The 21,136-nt window shown below is 47.4% G+C and overlaps 1 protein-coding gene and 1 long non-coding RNA gene across 4 annotated transcripts in view; one reads left to right on the forward strand and one right to left on the reverse strand.

Moving 5' to 3' along the window:
- The window catches only part of DVL1 (dishevelled segment polarity protein 1), an 84,237-nt gene extending 75,415 nt beyond the window's left edge, over positions 1–8,822 (reverse strand). The window contains exon 1 of one of the 3 annotated variants that reach the window (XM_048067574.2): positions 8,289–8,820. In XM_048067574.2, coding sequence (XP_047923531.1) covers positions 8,289–8,458 — 170 coding nt within the window. In that variant the 5' untranslated portion in view covers positions 8,459–8,820. Of the gene's footprint in view, positions 1–8,288 lie in introns of all 3 variants that reach the window. The other 2 variants (XM_066981898.1, XM_066981899.1) reach the window with 2 other exon arrangements.
- Positions 8,823–9,155: 333 nt separating this feature from the next.
- On the forward strand, positions 9,156–16,075 carry LOC106044608 (uncharacterized). The gene is made up of 4 exons (XR_001212355.3): positions 9,156–9,266; positions 10,008–10,153; positions 15,363–15,475; positions 15,569–16,075. It is a non-coding gene; the product is annotated as an uncharacterized lncRNA (long non-coding RNA).
- Positions 16,076–21,136: the final 5,061 nt, after the last annotated feature.

Raw genomic sequence — 21,136 nt, forward strand, 5'->3', positions numbered from 1 at the left:
TTACAAAGCCTGGGCTTTGGGGGCTGTTAGCCTGGTGTTCCCGTACATATTTTTGTTATTTGCACTACAATAGTGCTTTCTGATGTCAGCAAACAGGACAGCACCACAGCACCGGCTGCTGTACGAATACACGCAGTAGGAAGCACAGCCTCTTTATAAACAAACAGCTTTATAAATTTCAGCAGAGAAAAAAGGGAAAAACCTCGGAGAATAAAGCCTGTTCTCATTAGGCAAGCGGCTAACACCGGCCCCAGTTCAGCGCTGCATTTCGGCAAGCCCAAGCACTCTGCCGAGTCCAAGCCGACAGCTGTGGCTCGGTGCCATTCCTTTTCTATTTCCCAAGTTCCAGTTCAGCGCCACCCATTTTCTCCCACCGGTAACAGCACTCTGCGGCTTTCTGCAGGTATTGATGAGCCGTCCCCACCGGCCCTAGGCGCCCTCCTTCCTCCTGACAGCCTCCGCGTGGTTGCTGCTGATGCAGATACTCAGCCCTAGGTACCTGGTCTTAGAAATCCCCATTTTCAGAACGTTGCTACAGATTTAGCTGGTTGAATCAAGCTAAAACTTGGCCTTTATTTCCGAGCTCCTCCACGAACAGCAGACAAAGATTTCTGCAATGCTTACAGCACCGAAACCTGCAAGAGCCCACGCCGAGTGCCACGAAAGCTGGAAGGAACCAGGACCCATCACTGCATGGTAAAGTCAGAGTCACCGTTCTTGGTTCTGTCTCAAAGGACTAAGAAAAATCCCAGCATCTTCTGAACAAAACCTCTTCGCCTGTTTTTTACATTATTTTTTTTTAGGAAAGCCTTTATCAAAAAGCTTTATTCTCCTACCACCGCACTCATCACAAGCTTCACGTTCACGCCAGCATTGCTCACGGGACAGAATAATCCACGTGGAAACTGGCTGAAATTCAGCGAAACGCTGAGGCTTGGTGACTTCAGCAGGCTCGGTGCCAGGCAGAGCCGCCACCTACCTCGCCACACGGCCTCGGCCCCAAAGCAGAGCGGGCAGCAGCAGGGGAGGAGGGTCACAAAGCTGAGCCACGGGCCGTAACGTGCCTTGCGTTCATTTCTCGGTCAGCCGTGCCTCTTTCCATCGCACGGAGCAGCTGCCCGAGCGTGACCTTAAGACAACTTTGACTATTATGCAATCCTTCCCTCCTAGCCTACAGACCAGCAAACGTGGCCAAAAAGGGCACAGGGAAAAAAAAAAAAAAACCCTCTTTCAAAGGATCCCATTTGTTGCTCCATCTGTTCAAACACACTTGCCATCCAAAAGATATTTTCAGTAAATATGCCATAGGCATTTGCAAACCCGTATCTGGTACATTACCGTGGAAGCCCCGGTCCTTTTTAACCTCGTGTCCTAGTAAACTGCTGCCTTTTTTTCAGGCTAACTGTACCTCAGATGCCTCCGAACATCTACGAACTGACAAAGCCATGAGATAAGGGATGGGGGAGGCAGAGAGGGTTAATGCTGACAGGACGAATCTTCAGGAAGCCCAGCTTTGTTGGTTCTCCCTTCGTGGAACTTCTTCCAGAGCTTGGATCGTCGCGTTCACCTCGACATCCCCTGTCCGGTTCTTGTCCACACACCCGCCCTGTAGGTAGCGATCCCTCTGCCACAGAGCTGCCAAAATCATTCTCCTAACCCGCTATTTTTAGCGCGTGCCCCCCCTGCACGTTAGGCCACTGGCTCCGTATTTACTAATGGAAATGTGAACCACTTGCCTTCGCTTTATTCTGTTTTAAGAAGGCTGATCTCCTCCCTGACCTCCTACCGACCTCCGATACCATCCTGTCACCCGCTGTGGAGGTGGGCATCTGCTCGTGCTGCTCTTTAGTCTTGAGAGGAAAAACCACCAGCAAAAACACCTCGTTAAACTCCCTGCTGCAGTAACTACCAAAAAAAAACCTCCAAAAAACCTACGCCCTGGCTATTATACAGCACGGCAGAGTCCATCCAAAAGGCAGAACCCTACCTGTAAGACACTTGTGCCCCGAGTGCTGCCCTGTCCCTGAAGGAGCACGCCAACAGCTCTCCAAGCACACGGCTCGGCCCCAAGGGCTGGGCTTTGCTAGCGCGGAGCCTGGAACTGCTGCAGCATCGGATGGATGGAGAACAGGCAGGGATAAGGCTTCCACGTTTTTGTCCAATGTTCCTTTGCCTGGGGGATTTTTACAGCTGCTTTCCTCGTTAAATTCCACGAGAGCAGAGGTCTGCGAATGTGCCGTGTCAGGCAACTTTTTCTAGGTGATGCACATCCCATGTCCAAACAGCATTTCAAGCAGCAGCCTTCTAAGCCTCATCTATAAATAGGCAACTCTTACCTCACTTCTCCCCATGAAAAATATGCTGAGATGGGTGGGTTTTTTAATGCCTTGTCTCTAAAAGCCTTCCCAATGATTAAGCTGCTCTGGATCTCCACAACCAGACATAGCTCGATCAGGCTCCTGCTTCTCAGCTCGGACTCTTTTAAGGGTAAGGGTAAAAACAGAAATTTTAATTCCAAACCCAAACTGGATTCCTCCTGCTTCAAATCACAAGTGCTTGCTAATTTCCAATGCACTGAGTCCCAAGAAAAGTAATTCCTGTGCAAGAAACAGCTGCACCTAAAAGTACAGTGTAAAAGGAAGTTGTTTTGCTGATACCAAAGGAATGCCTAAAAAGCCACTCCTCAAAGTGCTCCCTGAAGAAGCATCACGAACAGAATATCAGTCCGCACAACGGAAAGAATGAGGGCCTGAACCTCACCCAGGAGGATGGCAGAACAGACATCCTCCTTTGGTACGGAGCACGCTTTTAAGACGGAGCTGTCCTTCCTTCGAGTCTCACGCTGGAGTCGTGGCACCCTGCATCGACCACAGAATGAAATCTCAAAGCTAAAAAACTGAGTTAAAACTCCTGGGAATGCCTGGACAACAGGCATTTAGAATCCTGTATTTCTTGAGTTAATGATAGTGCCTTGCAGTGCAATAAAGAAAAGCTCTGAAAATACTAAATATTTACGAGCAGACAGATAAGCTCGTCTATTATGGGATGTGTCACACGGATTCATTATGAATCATTTGGATCCCACACAGTTTATGCAGCTGTCAGAGTTTCAGTCATGAGAGCCCGGGCGTCACAACCCATAGCCTTATTTTTAGCCGCATTCATTATCCGTCATTTTTCAATCATCAAAGAATCAACCAAATTGCATTATACATCATCGCGAGGACACGCAGCTGTAACCTTAGAACCAGCAGTTTCAGCGGTAGGAAGTAAGCTCCGCTCTCCTCCCCGGAGAGGACAGAATCAGTCGCTGCGAGCAACGAAGGCAGCTGATGACACAGCTCCCCGTCCATAACCACGCAACACAAACAGCCCCTTCTCTAAATTTCGGCGCTGGCAGATCCTACCGCACTAGCAAGCCCGGTCCTGTAATGTCCCAGCTTAACTTCCCGGCGATGGGAATGAAAACAGAGCTACAAAGCACTTCCATGGGTCGAGTCCAAGTGGGAGCACAGTTAAGCAGGCTGCATCCTACAGATGACATCATTCCTACACAAAACAGAGGCCACGGGGAAGCCTGGGCTTGCAGAACGTGGACAGGTCCATCCCAGCAAGAGTCGGTGCAGGAATCACCACTGGGAATGAGATGGCACGGAAAGACGGTCTGCTATCAAAGGGACGCTGCCAGGAAAATCGAGGTGAAAGTTCCACATTAGAGCTATTTTCTACGGCTTTGCTGATAGTGAAATATTAACGCTGCAAGGCACAGCGGCAAATTAAAATGTAACCGAAGGCAGAAGGAAATTCACCACTCCTGCAGCTTTCTTCTCAGGCCCATTCCAAGAAGGAAAGCTGAAGGCAGGCCGGGAACCCAGCACAGGTACACGAGCACACAACTGCTCCGCGTTCACCGCACAGCTTGATGGGGCTCTGGGTGCACCTCCAGCTCCGTCCGATGGCAAGCAGCTCCGTCTTTCGAGGCTGGAAACAATTCAACGCATCCACTGTTTCTGAACGCCATTATTCACTGCATTATTTCAGGATCCAGGAAAGGCCGGGCCTTAATTACAACAACATGTGCAGCATTGCCGCGTCGGTTCCCGACCACTGCCTTCTCGAGGAGGCTCCGCTTCTCCAGGAAAACATTTGCTTTCCTAACACGAGAAGTGCTTTTCGCTCCATATTGGGCTCTGCGAGCCGCCCTGCCAAGCAGCAGCCAGCGTGCCAGATTATCGCCGCGCGCAGCCACCGAGCAAGGCGAGGAACCAGGGGAGGGCACAACGCCGCATTTAAACCCCACGCGTTACCGTAGCCCACGTCTAAGCACCATTTACAGAACACACTGAAAAAAAAAAAAAAAAGCTGCTTTGGAGGACATTTGCAGGCACATAAGGCAGAAATTAGACATACAATTCTCTTACGGTTAGTGGCAACTGCAGCTGTAATTACCTATTCGCAACGATCAGGAAGTCAGTTTGTAGACAAGATTACGAAAAAAAAAAACATATTTACTACTAACGCTTGCTGAGACAGCCAAGATTGATATTAGATTTCTTCTAATTCCCTGATTTTCAGGAGTAATTGTCACAGAGGAACAAAAGTTCGCTTGACAAGTGAAACAGGAACAGAAATCTGACTGACAGCTTGCAAGAGCCACCCTCCAGGGAGCTACTCCTCCAAAAACAAAATACCGAGGTTGGCAAGATGTGAGCTAAAGACCATGAGCCTGTGGACAGGACGGAGCGAGAGAGGCTTCGCGCATCGGAGGAGATGCAGAGCAGGTCCTCACGCCAGTGCTGCCCAAGCTAACAGGAGGCCAGAAGAAGGAGATGGTCCTTGCTAACAGAGAGCACGCAGGGACAAACACAGAGCTGAAATGAGGTTGTTCCAATTCATATCACCACATTTTTTCCTCAAGTGTCCAGACCGTGTCCAGAATTGCTACCTAAAGCTTCAGTCCAAGAAGACCTCTTCTGGCTACTGGAATCATTCTCTGACGTGCCACCAAGCGCACAGACTCTTCACGAAGCCGTCAGCGTACAGCGGCCACTGTACCTGCCCAGAAAACTTCCAGGCAAATTCACATGCACCTCTGAATTCAGCTCAGAAAAAAACACCTACAAGACAGGGTTGTGTTAAAGTCCATGTGATTTGTCTGGAAAATCAGGCATGCTCTCTCTAACCTGGATTGTGGCATAAATTGAAAGTTGATCAAAATACTTGTGAAGATGCACTCAGAAGAGCCGTGGTTATCAATCGCACCTTCAGTCTGAGCACAGAGAAGCTATTTTTCATGGGAATTAGAGACAAGCCTATCACAAGGTGATGCTTTATAACACTGGAAAGGTAAAAGATGCCAGGAACACCCTGAATACATCCAACAGCCATGGAAGGAGAACGAACTCCGATGTGGTTGTGCTGTTGTCAGCGCGGTGAAATAGTGCATCAGCTTTTTTATTATAAATCCGATTTTATTGTGGCTCGTAGCTCAGCTGTAAAAGTTTTATTGGAAGCCAAAAGCTAGTCGGAGAAGCTTGTATGTCAGTGAGGTTTACGCATAGGCCCCTGTCTTACAACCCACTCTGCCTAGATCTGGACCTCTGCCGCCAAAGAGCCACTGGTAAAGTTCGTGCTGAACTTTTGGAGGCTTTCAGCAAAGGGTTTAAAAGACAAGCGTGGAATTTTCACCTCTGCAAGTACCGCTCACGCAATATAGCTCTAATAAAAAATACAAATAATAATAAAATAAAACAGATGGTGACCACCTATTATCAGCAGTTGGAGGTCTTGGCTCTATCAGAAGATTAAAGCTGGAGAAAACAATCAAATAAATAGCGAAGCTCTGACAGCCAGAATAAATGCTCGGGGAGAAAAAGCAGGGCTTTATTTACTTTTACAGCTTAGCGAACATTTTAAAGTGATATAAGGTCACACACTGAGGCTAATTTTCTTTTGAAGCTTGTACTCCTATGGTGAGCCATGAAGCCCCGCACAAATCTCGCAGACGGAATTTACAAATGTTTGTATGTAGACATTTAGCAGGTAACATGCCAGGTGAGGTACGCAAACAGCACCAGAGTTACGTTCCTATTAGGTAGGACTCAGCGTAAGGCAGAGCCATAACTCCCTTTAGCTCTTACTTCACCAGATATACCTATTTACAGCTTTTTATGACAAGGGAGACCTCCCACGTACCACAGGCTGCTGTATCCCTTCCAGTGATCCCTTTTCTAAGGCCAGCAGTAATACAACTTCCGTAACAGCCCCCAGTGCTATCGAAAAAAAATGGTTTGGGTTACCAATTTCTTCCATCCTGCAGTTACTGCTACCCGTGCACCCTTGCCCAAAGCTTGTCCATTAGTACTTTCGAGGGACATAAAAATTAGGTAAGATCTATATGACCAGGCAAGCTCAACATGAATTTACAGAGCATCCACCAGGCTCGCACTTTCACCTACCCCATGGTTACTCGTTCACCTGCCAGCATCCTACGAGGTCTTCTCCAGAATCTACCCTTTTTCAGTCTAATGGTTACAAATTTCTGTTTCCGACCCAATCAGTCCACATTCGGTTCCACGTTATCCGACTGCAGATCTGGACTGCGCACAGGCCACAGTCACCCTCCTCACAATCAGAAACTTGTTCGTGGAGTCATATTCGAGACCGCCGTTTAAATAAGAGAAGCAGAATTTACACGTCCTAAACCTAATGACCCATTTGCAGCGCTCTATCTTCCACCATCTCCATTTCCGTGACAAGGCAAGAACAAATCGTTTTTCCTTCAGTTTAGAGGCTAACAAGAGAATCCGTCACAGGATTTACATTACAAACTCTGCTACCTGGTCAAAGATCAAGAACAGCCCAAACGTCTTAGAGATGCCCCCGGAACATTCAGCATGCCTCGGCACAGTTACGTTCTTCCTCGTACCAAGTGTCTGTAGCAGTGGGAACGAGCACATACGCTGTCTCAACAAATCCATCACCCTTTATTGAGGCTGCACCACAAAAACATAGAGCTAGAATTTCTAAGCCTGCTGTAGGGTACGCGTCCCTGTCACTTGAGGGTGAAGGAGAAAAATTTATGAATAGACATTTTCAAAGACCTTATTTTGAAAACAAACAGTTTGTATAGTTGTTTCCCAAACTGTGTTTTCACAATCCCGAACAACAACAAGTCAACGCATGAACATTCCTCCAGCAGCATGCCAATACTAACAAATTGCCACATAAGAAATCCATGTCAACAAACAATATCCACATTCCATCGTGGATAAAACACAACAGAAAGGCTCCAGGTCTCATGGATAAGAAGAAGTCTACATGGCGTGTAAGGGGACGCTCGGGATGATGATGTATTTGACCAAACGCTACGTTGGCACCTCAATCGCAGCGATTATTTTAGGGTCAGGTCCGTATTAGTATTCCACGGACCTGCTCTCTTCTACTGGCAAGGCATTTAAATATGTAAAAATTGTCTTGCCAGTGACAGATGTGAGTACAAAGAGAAGCAATTTACTACAAAGGGATTAATACATTTTTGAAAGTTACTGTCTGGCAAGCTGTCAAACGGCTCTTTATTGGTTTATTTTATTACGACCATAGATAAGCCTGGTGGCACGCAAACCCACACTCGTGTGGGGACCACGGTGATGTGAAGGAGCCCCGGACCCCCCCAAAAAACCAGTCCCGAGGCCAGTCTCGGGGGGTCGGGGCCGCTTCCAGGGGGCTCCGTCCCTCACCGCCGGGCTCTCCTCAGCTCCTCGCCCCGCCGGGAGGCCGCGGGCCGGGCCCGGCTGGGTGGCACCGCGCCGGGCTGCCAGGGCGGGGAGAAGCCGGAGCCTCGGTGGGGCTGAGGAAGGGCGAGGAGGAGGAGAAGGAGGAGGAGGAGGAGGAGGAGGAGGAGAAGGAGGCGACCCCAGCGCCGGGCCGGCCGGGCCGCCATGTTAGCGGCGGCACCCGCCGCGTCCCCCCCCCGGGGCCTAGCGCCGAGCGGGCGCCGCAGTGCGCGGCATGGGGCGGCCGGGCCGGGCCAGACCCAACCCGGCCGGGGCTCGGATCCTCCCCCCCCGGCCCCAGCTGAAGCCCCGCAGAGGAGGCGCCCTCCCGAGCAGGTGCTCGCTCCCTCTCCCCCAGCCCGGGGGCCAGAGGGAGGTTTAAAGCCCCGGCTGTCAGCGGCGAGGGGAGAAAAGGGAGGAAAGGCGGAGCAGAAATCGCCTGTCGCGACACGCGACACGCGCCGCGACACACGCACACACACCCCACGGGCCTTCCCCTCGCTGCCCACTCACCCGAAATCCTGGTCCATGGATTTGAAGAAGAATTTGTAGCTGTGCACCGGCCGGTTGCTGAGGACATTTTTAAAATCGGCCAAAGTGACTTTTTCCGGAGGGACGGGCAGCTTCACCAGATAAGGGGTTTCCTCTTCGTCTATGTGGTAGATTATTTTAGTCTCCGCCATGGGGAGAGGGCGGCAGGAGGAGGAGGAGGAGGAGGAGGAGGAGGAGGAGGAGGAGGAGGTGGAGGAGGGCTGCGGGGAGCCGGCCGGGGGCCCCGCCGCCTCTCGGCTCCGCTCAGCGCCTGCAGCCCGCGGACAGGAAGGGAGCTGCGAGCTCCGGGGCCGGGGTTTGGCTCCCTGCACTGCTCTCTAGCTGCCCGAGCCGGGAACGGCAGCCCTCCGCCGCCCGCCCCGCCGGCATCCTCCCCGCCGGCCGCCGCTCGCCGCGCCGGGCAAGCGAGGGCCGGGGGGCGGCGGGGGGCGAGGGGCTGCGGGCAGGCCGCCTTCCTCCTCCTCCTCCTCCTCCTCCTCTTCTTCTTCTTCTTCCTCTTCTTCTTCCTCCTCCTTCTCCTTCGTCTCCTTCTCCTGCCCGCGGGCAGCCCGGCTCTCGCACGCCGCCCCCCGGCAGCTCGCCGCCCCCCTCAGCCCTCCTCAGGGGAACGGCCACGAAAGCCCTCGCGGGGTTTTTTGTTTATATTTTTTATTCTCCCCTCCTTATTTTTTTTTCCCGAATACAAACTGCCTACGTGCCAGTTTGGGGACTTTTGATGCTGGTGGTGATTTGTTGGAGTATGACACACAGACATGAGAGCCCCTGTGTAAGGCCTTTGGCCTCATAAAAGCACATAGTGTCCCTATAAGTGCCCCCCAAGGGCTATATAAACACCTCTTTCCTTATTTTTTGCCTCTAGGAGTTAGTAAATGCTTTCCAGGTACATCCCCTAGCCAAGGTGGCCAGTACCATCACCCACATGGCAGCACGAAAGGTCAGGTATGTTACCACATAAATATATATATGTTACCACACATACATTCAGTACTAAAGCTTTACGTTTTAACTCAGCACTCTTTACAAGATGTGATGGGCTTCTTCCCATTGCATTTATGAGAGATGGAAAAGATTTATGCGGCTGACACTACTCGAGCAGTGTAACGGCAGGCAGACTCCCCCGGTTCAGGTATCTCAAACGCTGGGCTCCCTCCCCCCAGCAGCCCTTTGCATTTCGTCAGAGCCGAGCTGGGTTCCGTTTAAGCGATGAGCTCATGGATTCTCTGCAGATCACAAAATTTTCCAGTGCAGTTGGCGTCTCTGGAGCTTATGCTAATAAGAAAGCAGAGACAGATTCGTGGCCCAGAAAAAAATTGCTTTTAATAGCTGCTTCAACAGAAGCCTGTTGGGCACAGAGCCCGTTGAGGTGCTTGGCACAGAGCAAGCTTTAGACCTATCATCTCCTAAATTTCACAGAACGGCAGAAGAGTCACCGTTCACTGCTGCTATGTGAAATATATGTGCTTTGGAGCACGTGGTCCAGAGAAAAATCTTTTGAGAGCCACGTTTTGCAGTTGATGTGTTTGGGACGAGTCGACCTTTCTTTCTAAAAATCCCCAAAAATGACAGCCAGGGAATGAAGATTTCAGAACAGCAGGCTCAGGTTTCAAGAAATCTGCTCATCACAGAATACTTTTTCAGGAAAATCCCAAGCTAATTACATTCCCTCTTTTTCCCTTTCAGAGAAAGAGGACATCCACTTCTCAGAATATCCAGCTGCTTTCTGTGAAGGGGTAAATCACAGCTCAGTGATTGAATTACCGGTGGCACTGGAATGGTTTTCTGCCAGCACAAAATAGAGGAGCCAATTGCATCGGAGGTGCCAAAAGGTCTGTTAACATTATTGCTGCCTATTATTTCCAAGTTTCTGAATGCTTAATTCACTACCAGTTCCTGGCTCTCACCAACTTCAAGCAAGAATGATGTGTCCCATTGCCTTAAACTGTTGCAAATTCTCCCCTGTATCTCACATTACACCTGTTGTTCTGGATGTATAATTATTCCTGACCATGCTTGTCAAAAACAAAGTGATGCTCTTAAAGGTTTGGAGATAGCAAAGAAACATCCTGATTTCCCGTGTTCCTGTTTATAAAGTTATTTAAGTGGAAATGCATGTATTGTGAACATTAAAAAAATGAACACGGTGTTTGGATTCAAATAATCAACACAGCATTGCTGTAATGTATACTGTCAACTCTGTTACCTACAGTAATGGGGGATAGTGGAATTATCTGGATAAAGCAAAAAACAGAGTTAACAAAGCATTTATTAAGGAAGCTGTAAGAATCCATATCGAGAATAATAAAGGAAGAAAAAAAAACGAAACAGGTTGGTGGCACTGTTGACTGCCAATGCAAAAATCCTTTAAGAAATACTGACCAGAAATAAGACATCCATATGGCACACCAATACAAGAGTACTGCTACATTGCCTCCAGAGCCGAACCCTCCTATGCAGAACCAGATCTGTGAGCCTCTCTACCAAAGGCATGGCTAATCCACAACTCAGTGAGATTTAATAATACTTAGAAAACAAAACATCAACTATCTGCCATCATTTCTGGTACAGCAATTACAAAATTGCAGTCACTGGATTTCTTCTACTCTAGTGATTTGTTTATTTGCTGACATTCATGCTCATCCCTGCTGAACTTAAATGCCTGTACGATCATCAAACAAGGTATGATAAACAGCAAAGTAAAGGTATGGCCTTAATCTTCATCATGTAACTAGTAATTTGGTACTCTCTCAAGTCAAGAATGGACAACTTCTACCACACACGAGAGTCTCTGAGCAAGAATGGGAAAGGCTCCCTTTGGCAGGACCAGACGACAGCTCTGGTACAAGCTATATTTTCTGAGATACTGAGCTTTATGTAGTTTTTGCTGTACAAAACCCAGGCAAAGTATTAACATCCAACCCTTTGGTCTTTTCAGTTCATACTTAATGACCTCCTGAATTCCTCAGAGATCCAGGTGGTATCCACACACAGACTAAATCTGCAAAGAGCTCTCCTCTTGCTCTGTTGGCTTTGCTTTCACTTTTGACAACTGAAAATATAATGAGTTGGATAATTGTCGGATGACTACCTTGGAACAGCCATGATGAGGCTGAATCTATGACTCACAAAAAGCTTTCCAGGTCCCCATAAAGCACAGAAGAGATAACCCACTTTCATGTTACAGTCAAACCACAAGCTAATCCAATTAACGAGTGTACATAGGAATGCAGAATACGCCACCTTAGCAAACCACCGGCCCATCAGGGCTAATATCTTGCTTCTTGCAGAGTTTAGTGCTTAACACTTCAGTGGAAAATAAATATAAGGCATAAAATCTCTTGCTATTACTGCTGTGCTCTCCGTGACAGAGCAAATAGTCGTGCTGACCCCTGCAGGGAGCAGATAGTGTCCTGAGGCATAAAAGCTGCTCGCCCTTTTCTTCATTTATATAGCAGTGCACTTCATTACCACACAGAGAATAACCAAGCCTCTTTAAAAAGCTGTCCTTTGAATTATAGCGATGGTGGTTGCTTGTCTCAGTGAATTCAAAAAACTCATCACACCCTGGGTGCTTGGCAAATAAGCATTTGTTTAAAGAGATAGGACAGAAAGGAAAGCAAAGCTCTGAGCACTCCGACACTCGCCAAAGCTGTGACTCGGAGCCACTCTGAGATTTCGTGGGTATTTTTTAACCACCTGGAAGACAGTATTTGTAATGTCACGTTGATTTGGATAGCCAGCCCTGGAAAATGAAGGCTTCTGTTTTGTTGCAGCAATACAGCACGATCAGCGCGCTGAGCACCACTGCAAGCTTCCCGTCATTTACTGCCAGCTGTCCACGCCCCCTGTGGGACTGGTGGCACCTGCAAGGAGGCCAGCAGGACGGATTTATCCAGACCTAAACCGATGACACCCATTAGCCAGGGAAGATTCCTGCCAGACTGGCATCACAGTAGTGACCTGGAGACACAAAATACAGGTTGCCAAAGTGTTGAGTCCCATCAGTAGCAGTAATCTTCATATTCCCCCCGTAATTTCTCCAAAGTCACCACTGTTTGAAAATAAAAGGGGAAATGGATTTTGAACTTACTGAAGGGGTGTGTTGCTGTCTGAATGAACCAGACAAGAATTGTTCACCAACCTATTCCTTCTTCTCAGATATCCTAAATTTCCCTGTTTAAACTCTGAGCACTTATATGAAGACTTTCAGCACATTTTAAAAGGCAAGTTATACAGCTACTCTTCATTTTTGGGGCAGGCATTCCACCTCACTACACCCACTCACACAGGCAAAACTAGCATGGATGCAAAATCAGAACTAAACAGAAATGCTACTCAAAGAGAAAAAGAAGCAGAAAGATAAAACTGCAACCAAACAGGTCAGAAGCACTTAAAATTAAGATGCTGTAGGCTGGCTCCCAACCCGGTATACATCAGCAGGACGCGACGCAAGTCGATTTACCCATGGATCCGGTCTTGGGCACAGTCAGGTCACCGCAGGGCTTGGTCCTGATGCAATTTACAAGTAAATAAAGACGGGAACCACTAGAGGGAGGCAAAAGACTTGCAGTATGGCATCTGCTCTAGCCTCCTGGGCAAAGTTCCCCGGGGCTTTCCTTGTCAGTGGATTCAAATACAAATACATCAGGGAGTGAAATGACAGTGAGTATTTTCAGCAGCATTTCCAAGAACTCCTTCTACTAAGGAACGTGTGTGTTACGGAGGGATGTTGCCCTCCAGGTCTGTAGGAATGAGGGACAGTGTACTTAGGGGAGAGGAAGAACAGAGGACAACATTTGCGTTGGTGCTCTACAGGGATGGCTAAAAAGAAACAAGATTGTAATGGAAACCAACATTGTTAGCAGATGCACATAACTTCGGGGATTCACAGGAATGAAAAGCATCTCCTCCAGTTTCAGTCCTTCTTTTTCATCCAGCTTGGTTCCATTGATGGCTATTCAGTTATGGCTACTGAAGGTCTGATGCATCTCAGTTCCTTTAGGGTGGACCATAGAGGTGGAAGAATTAGCAGACCGAATGAAATTATGTTCCTGTCTGTTCGAGGTCTCCCAGGATCAGGAAAAACTCAAGTGAAAATCAGGTGCTCACACAGAACAGCATCAGCCTGTCTTACAACTCTCTCCCTGCTCTTGCTGCAGAAACGTTAGTGCTTCTGTCTTGGAACACAACTTTAAAGCGACAATCACAACAGTGGAGATGAGGCTACAAAGATGTGAAGGGTTATTGAAAAAGGCAACAGATTGAGCACATCAAAGCGCTGAGTGACAGCGAGCTGCTTTTGATGGCATCTCTTTCACCATCACGTTTGCTGTGGATTGGGGCTTCAGAGGGAAATTTTCATGAGACCCTCTGGTGTCTGCACAAAAAGCTGCGACTGCGAAGGGAAGAAGTGACGCCTTCCATGAGAGACCCAAGGGTGTTGCTGACCCACATACACAAAACACCATGGGTTAGAAAGCTCAGTGCTCCCACACCTTCTCTGGAGCCTTCCTAGTTGCAATCCTGCAGAATTGGTCACTATTGCACATGTACCCTTTCGTCAGCCCCAAGCACTTCCAAACGTTTTCATGCAGAGCACATCTCATCGGTGTGTTTAAGGATTGACCCCAGATCCTGCTCATCATGACTCAATGTTTTCTTTCCTTGACCATTTTCTGGTTCTCCTACCTCTTCTTAACAGCTGCAGTGCCTTTTATTATTATTATTTCATTAAAAAGAGGGATTTTTTTCCTGCAACCTTTGTCTTCAGAGCAGCTGATGTGCAGAGGGCAACATGTGTTTAGAAACTTGACCTCTAAGGAACAATGGAGATTTTTGCTTAGGAATGCTATTCAGACCATTATCCTGCTTCTCTCAGGTCCCCAGTGTTTCTTCTTCCCCGCAGAAATGTGCTCTGTTAATGCCTAGCAAGTCCCTCTCCACTGGTATGGCTCTCCCCAGACCGGGAGGCAGAAAGGAAATGGGGACAATCTGGATTTCATTTCAGACAAGTTGAAGACAATGAAAATATTTAATTTCAGTGGTCTGCAGAGCAGGCCCTGCGGTCGCTAAATGAGCTTTTCCTTGTTCCCAGCTGCTTTCCTGGAAAATCAGCCCCATTGCCTACAGAGAGAGAAGAGTAAAAAGATGCCCCAGCAACAAAATGCCCAACGGTGCCTGGCCTGGAGCCAGCCAGCAGAGACCCAGCGTCCCAGCAGAAAGGAACAGGGCTTTGAGCATCAGTGACACCCAGGAGCAGCCAAGGCTATGCACTAAGCCCTCACTCTTCATAATAACTGACTAATCGCAGCTGCCTTTTTTGCCTTTTTCTCCCCGATCTGTGTAGATGCTGGAGGAAACGATGCATTGGTATGTGCATGGAGTCAGTCACAAATAAACAGGCCTGCAAACGCTGAATCTCTGTTCTTGAAGACCTCAGAAAAACTCCACTCAAGCTCCCTATTCTGCCAGCAAAGAACAAACAGAGAAATCCAACCCAATGTGTGTCACCTCAATCCAGCAGAATGCTGCCATCTCCAGCTCCCAGCACTCATAAGATAATTTGAATTTTTTTTTTTTGTGGCATGGTGCTCTACTTCAACTGTGGTGTTTAAGGAAAAAAGAAAAAGTAAATTTAAATCTTAGAAAAATGCTGTTGAGTCAGATGTTCCCAGTGGGACTGGCACCAGTTCCAGGATGATCTCACTCTGCCCAAAGTATCTTTTTTTCAGGAGCTCTCACTTGTCTTCCCCTCACAGTGAAGAATCTGACTTACAGGTTATAACCATGACCACCGAAGTCCCACAACAGTCCCAGGAAGGGTCGTTTGGATGAGACCTTTATTGCATGTGGCCCCTGACTCCACCTGCTCAAGAATTCGTCATTCATTCTCAGCAACTGAATAGCCCAAGCAGAAGGAACTACTTCCCATCCTCTTCTCATTGCTTTCAGCTCTCAACCCTTTCAACCTGTTTGTTGTTTTTTTTAGGGGTTCTGGTTTTTTTTGTTTGTTTGTTTTTTGTTCTTTCTCCCCCCCAGTTATCTGAGAAAGCACAAGGAGCCATCGCAGCGTGATTCACCCTAATCACAGAGCATTAGCGAAGAGATGCTACGAAACGGCGTGAGACTGGCTGTCGGATGATTCCAACGAGGTATGAGAGCAGATAATACTTTTACTAGAGCCAATCTAGTCAATAATCTCCATTTGCCACTTTTCTCTTTCATATCCTGCTTTGATCCTTCAGATTCTTGCACCTGCACTGTCCATCCACGCAGCAATACAAGTTGTTTCCACCGGTGTCCCTGGGAGAACTCTGTCACACCAGCTGGGATTGTACTCAGCGGGTGGCAGCCCTCCAAGAACAGAAAGCACAGCAGGAACTTCGCAAGGTGTTAGTTCTGCAGGGAGAGGAATTTGGGCTGGGAGAGAACCATAAAACTGTGCCGTTAACTATTCCAGCAGGATATGTTATCTTCCCTTCTGGTCCTGCAGAATTATGTACCACGAGGGAGCTGCCAGCCTTCGGCTCCGTGATAAATGGTTTAAACTCCATGTACAGCCGCAGAACTGTTCATTATACGCTTTTGCAGAGCTAGAATTTGTCTGTGGGCCCCATGACCAAGTCAAATGATGATGTCCCATGTGGAAACCATACTGAAATCACTGGAATAATTTACTGTATCAGATCTGCACTTTGTCAAACACTAGGATGCTCTGAGATTAAACATGTTATTGGGAAGAATTAGCTAATGCTGGTGATAGCTTAGACAGCATCTCAAAAGAGCATAAAGAAATAAAATCACCCTTAACTTGAAACTCTATTATATTCTCCTTTATTTCTTAAATGTTAGGAGAGTTACACAACAATGATAAATGGCAGAAGTTAAGTAACAGTAATAATGGAAATTAATTCTGAGGCAATAAAGAATGAAATAAATTCTATGGACCAAGTCTTCCTCTCAGTCTTGAGAGAAAGCATTGTGCACACAAAGCAGAAAGGAAGGGGCTCTATTTCTACCCTGTTATGCCAGTGGCCTTCTGTATCTCTTCTGGCAAACCCGTATCACATTTTGTGACTGTTTCCTCACTTCTACTCCCCCCTGCTTCTCAGTCATAGGCTCTTTATCTTCACCAAGTACCAGAAATACAAAATTGCACTGGAGCTTCCTCTATTTGTATCAGCCAAATAACCTCAAAGGGCTCATGTGCAGCAGCACTTTGTATCACAAACATGGTATAGAACAAATCTGCGGAGTGCCCCTGCTTAGCACTTGTTGGTTTGTGTTATGAACCAGCCTTAAATGCACGAGCTGCGTTTATTTCGAAGGAAATTAAACTGAAAAAGCATTTTCCAGCTACACTGTCTTCAGTCCAGAGGATGAGACTGGCTGAAGTCAAAAGCAGCCTTCCCCACCTGAAACACACGGGGTGCGGGTGTCAGGTTCTCCGAACTGCTGCTCTACTCTCAGGCCTTTTCCTACAGGGCTGCTGTACGTAGAGCCTAACGCGGTGACTGGGATCACAGTGGAGGGAACACCACTTGCTTCCCTCGGTGAAGTCACGTATGGCGCTGCTGCGGGCACCCTGGGCACCGCACCTACCGGTCCCACCTGTAGGGTACCCCATGGCACTCAGAAGTTTCCCATTTACAAAAACATTCCCCCTTTAAACCACCACTTTGAATTACTAAGAGGCAGGTGTATAATTAATTTTACCTTACAAAAAAATCATGGTTTACATAATGCCTATTCTTTAAGCATTTGTACAGTGACTGTTCAGCTACACGAATGCATGAGCTTCCATTCCAATTAAACTCCCAAACTCTTCAATTAAAACCTCATCGGCTCATGGAAAGCAATACTTTTCCCCAGACTCTCCAGAATGGGCTCTCCACACTTCTGCTCATTTTTCCAAGTCACTGGTCCCATGCAGGTGCTTTACTCTTTCATCTGTACTCATTTTCTTTCCTCCAGATAAGCATCCCTTCTATTTATGTCCAATTAAGATCATGGCAATGTCATCTTCGCTAAGCTAAGCCTACAATTTGCATACATGAACTCTCTCCTGCAAATTACCATATAATGATAAAAGAGGGAAAGAATATTATTATAGGTTATAGCTTTCTTACAGTGATTAAAAACCATATTTTGTTGCTTATGAACAAAGTTTACAGAAGACAAATTGAGTAGCAAAGCCAAAACAAACACGAATGCTGGTGTGAAAAAAACACCTGCACTGCAGTTTTCCTATCTAGATAAAGGAAATCATAAGAAAACCATAACAATTTAATTGCTCCAAATACAAAAACGCAAGGCTCAAAAAATATCAATTCCCAAAACTGAAATAAAACCTAAAATAAAGGACCATTTTCTTTATGAAGAAAGCTTTTTGAAATTTCTTCCTTCAAAGAACTGAGTCAGACTGAGCCCAGCTGGCATTTAGCACAACCCCTTCTAAGGTCACTGCTGTACACCCTTGCCTTGTTCCACAACAAGGGCTTACAGTGCCTAAAATTCAAAAACCCTACAAGAGGCTTTCGACTCTCTGCCTTCACTGAGCCAGAGAAGTAATTGGTATTAAAAAAAAAAAAAAAAGGAAAAAAAAGAAAGAAATATTAGGGGTTAACAAAGCCTGCCAAGAGCCTGCAAAGTGACAGGGAAAGGTGTTCATCAAGATGCAACGTTCCACGAGTACAGTGGAACACTACTTTGAATAACTCAGGTAAAACACCTTTATCATTCTCAAAGGACTATACAAATATTTAAACGTTGTTTCTCCATGAGAGGCACGTTAACGTCCCATATTAGAGAGGGAAAGGTTGAGATGAGAGATGGGAGAGAGAAAACCAACCCGTCTAGAATCACACTGCGTCTCCGGCAGAGTGGGAACAGAAAAGAGCCCTGTCCCTTGTCTAGTGGTTAATTGCAAGTCCAGCCTTCTAATTTTCATGTGCAAGATCACAAAATCATTTAGGTTGCAGAGCACCTCCAGGATCATCAAGTTCAACCACCAGCCTGACCTACCGAGTCCCACCACCAAAACGTGTCCCTTAGCGCACGCAGGGCTTCCTTGCACAAGAATTTACCCAACGCTGCTGCGCTGCTCCAAGATGAAAGTCAAATAAAATGCCAAATGCACACTGACGGGGAGGCTTCCTCTACCTTACAAGCTCTTCACTTCTAAGGCAGAACCATCCTTTACAGCTGATTTCTTCTCTCAGTGACCTCCCCTGCATACAGCCTCCCTTACAAGGTTCTGACACTGGATCAGCCACACAAACTTCATGCCAATGCCAACGACTGGCGGAATACAAAGGGCACATGTAAAAAAAACAACTCTGCAGTTGAGCGTTCGGTTTTCTCTGTCTTTTTTTCAGCGGTTTGAAAACACACAAGTGGTTATCCAGCAGTCATGCCTGGATCTCTTTCAGCCAGAATTTTAACTTAGTAAATTACACGCTAGATGTGGCAGGCTGCTTTTGAAAACCACTGTCATGATCCTCAGCCCGATCACACAACATGTGCCTCTCCTGAAGAAAAAACGGCCGTAATCTCAGATTGGTCTCCTATTTTGGTCAGTCTAGGATTATCCTGGCACATACGACCATTACCCAGATTCGAGCTTGTGATCAAAGCAAGGATGAACTCATAAAGCTCTTCCTAGCGCTTGTTTCAGAGAACATATTAATTTCTCTCCCCCTAAGCTATTTTGCAGCCTAGCAGTCAAATAAAATATTTAAATGCCTCTGGAGTTTATGAGTAACCCCACTTGGAGCTGGTGTCTCTGTGAGCTACGCTAGGCAATTTGAACTGGCAAGTAAAGATCTCCAACCTTTGACTCACAGACATGAAAGGGAGGGAGAAAGACATTAATGGCAATTACTTGAGACTGTGCCACCCTGATGGAATAACCAGCGCAGCCTTACGCACCTGCAGGAATGCAGCTTGGGTTTCAGTCAGGTCCAGCCAAAGGCAACCTCAGAAGAGCTGTCTGCTCTGGGGGAAGGGCAGGCAAACGGGGACCTGGGCCGACTCCGTGCCCTCCTCGCCACCAGTCGTGGGTCTGCCCACCCTGAGCACCTCCGTACAGGTGTGTCTTAAGTGAAGGGAGAGGCAGAACTCACGGAAATTGTCTAGAGAACAGCAGGAGGGCTGTGCAAACTGGAAGAAGACCAGGAACTGCACAGCTGTAGCACAGGCTCACCTCCACTTGTACTATTTTCATATTATTAAGATTCTGTAATATTTGAAGGCATTAAAAGTAAGGGTCCCCTTAAATTTGCCCTTTAAGACAGTCCTATAGACAGGAACGTCTATAAAAATTGACACGGTCCATTTCCCACCCCTGTAAAGTGTGTGCGCAGTACTCACATCCTAGCTTCTGAACAGACATTATAGCTCTTCTGCTATGTAGGAAGCCTCGCCCACACTTTTGGCAGAGCTAGGGGGCTAAGCTCAGCTTCAGCGTAAGTAGCTGCAACTCGGCAGCACCACACTCCTCTGCTGGTGATGAGGTGATCCAAGGAAAGACCTCAGTGTTCCCCATCCCCAGGGAGAAATCCTTGGTGGGATACCAGCTGCAAGCAGAGCACTGCTTCGAGTCCAAAACCACACCTCACCCTCACAGCAGCTCCACACAAGCTCCTCTTCACACTTCCACCTCTCGCAACGTCCTGGAGACCCTACCCCAGTTCCATTCACTCACCGAGCCCACACGCAATCCCTTCCTCTGCCATTCCCTTCAGACCACCAAAGGGGAGGCTGGCAATCCTTGGCCACCTACACCCCTACACAGGAACATGAGCCACTGCCACCATGCCCACAGAGGCAGGAAACACCTTATTTTCACCTGTGCCCCAGTTTGGGAACGGTGCTGCAGCATATCCCAAGCAGTCAGAGTAGCTGTGTAGAGTGGTTAATATTTTCTGGTGTTCCTGATGCTTTACCTCGCTTGGATTTTAACACTAAATTATTCACTCGCAAATTTTTGGACATCCCACCTGCTCATACGTAGGGCTCCCCTTTGAGCCCACAGCCCCACTATCTCAGGCATCTGCTCCCCAAAACGATGGCAAAACTCACAAGAACGGACTCTTATCCCTCCTCAGCTCCCCTTTGGGGACTGTGGCCCATGAACGTGCCTGACGGGCTATGGTGGAATGTGTTGTTACTCCTGTTCCTCGCGGTCGGCTCGTGGGAAGCCATTCTTTTTATCGGTCTGTCTACCTGTGCTGTGATCATACCTTCGGTCTGATGTGCACACAAGCTCTGTGTGGGCAGGATCCACCCCAGGACTGCAGGAAAATCGCACTCCAGATTCCACACAGGAGTTTAGCCCTCTCCATATCATTTCTGGATCTGATCTAACTGACACTGGCATTACAGCACTGTAACTCCATCAACTTCAGCTGAAAGTGTCTGCTCGTGCCAAATTTGATTTGGTTTGCACTGAAACAAAAACAAATCAACAAACAAGCTTAGAGTGAGAAATACAAAATTAGGCTTCTAGAGCTCTTTGGAGCTGATACCAACACTACCCTGGTGGCAAGAAACTACATCTGTGTGCCTCCCTTTCCCCTATAAAATGAGGATATTGACATTTCCCCATTCGTAAATTGAGGTATTTACATTGTCGTTTGTGAAGGGCTGAATTAGTCTCTTTTTATTTCACCTGGAACACGTAAAGTGCTAAGTGACAGTATTGTTTCTCCTGATTTCTACCAGCATATGAGAGATCACAATCAGGCTTTGCTATTGCTTTTCTAATGAATGCACTGCACGGAAAAATGCCTGACATAATGATGGCTCAAGAA

Source organism: Anser cygnoides, chromosome 23 (genome assembly GCF_040182565.1).
Source record: "Anser cygnoides isolate HZ-2024a breed goose chromosome 23, Taihu_goose_T2T_genome, whole genome shotgun sequence".
Classification (NCBI taxonomy): Eukaryota; Metazoa; Chordata; class Aves; order Anseriformes; family Anatidae; genus Anser; species Anser cygnoides.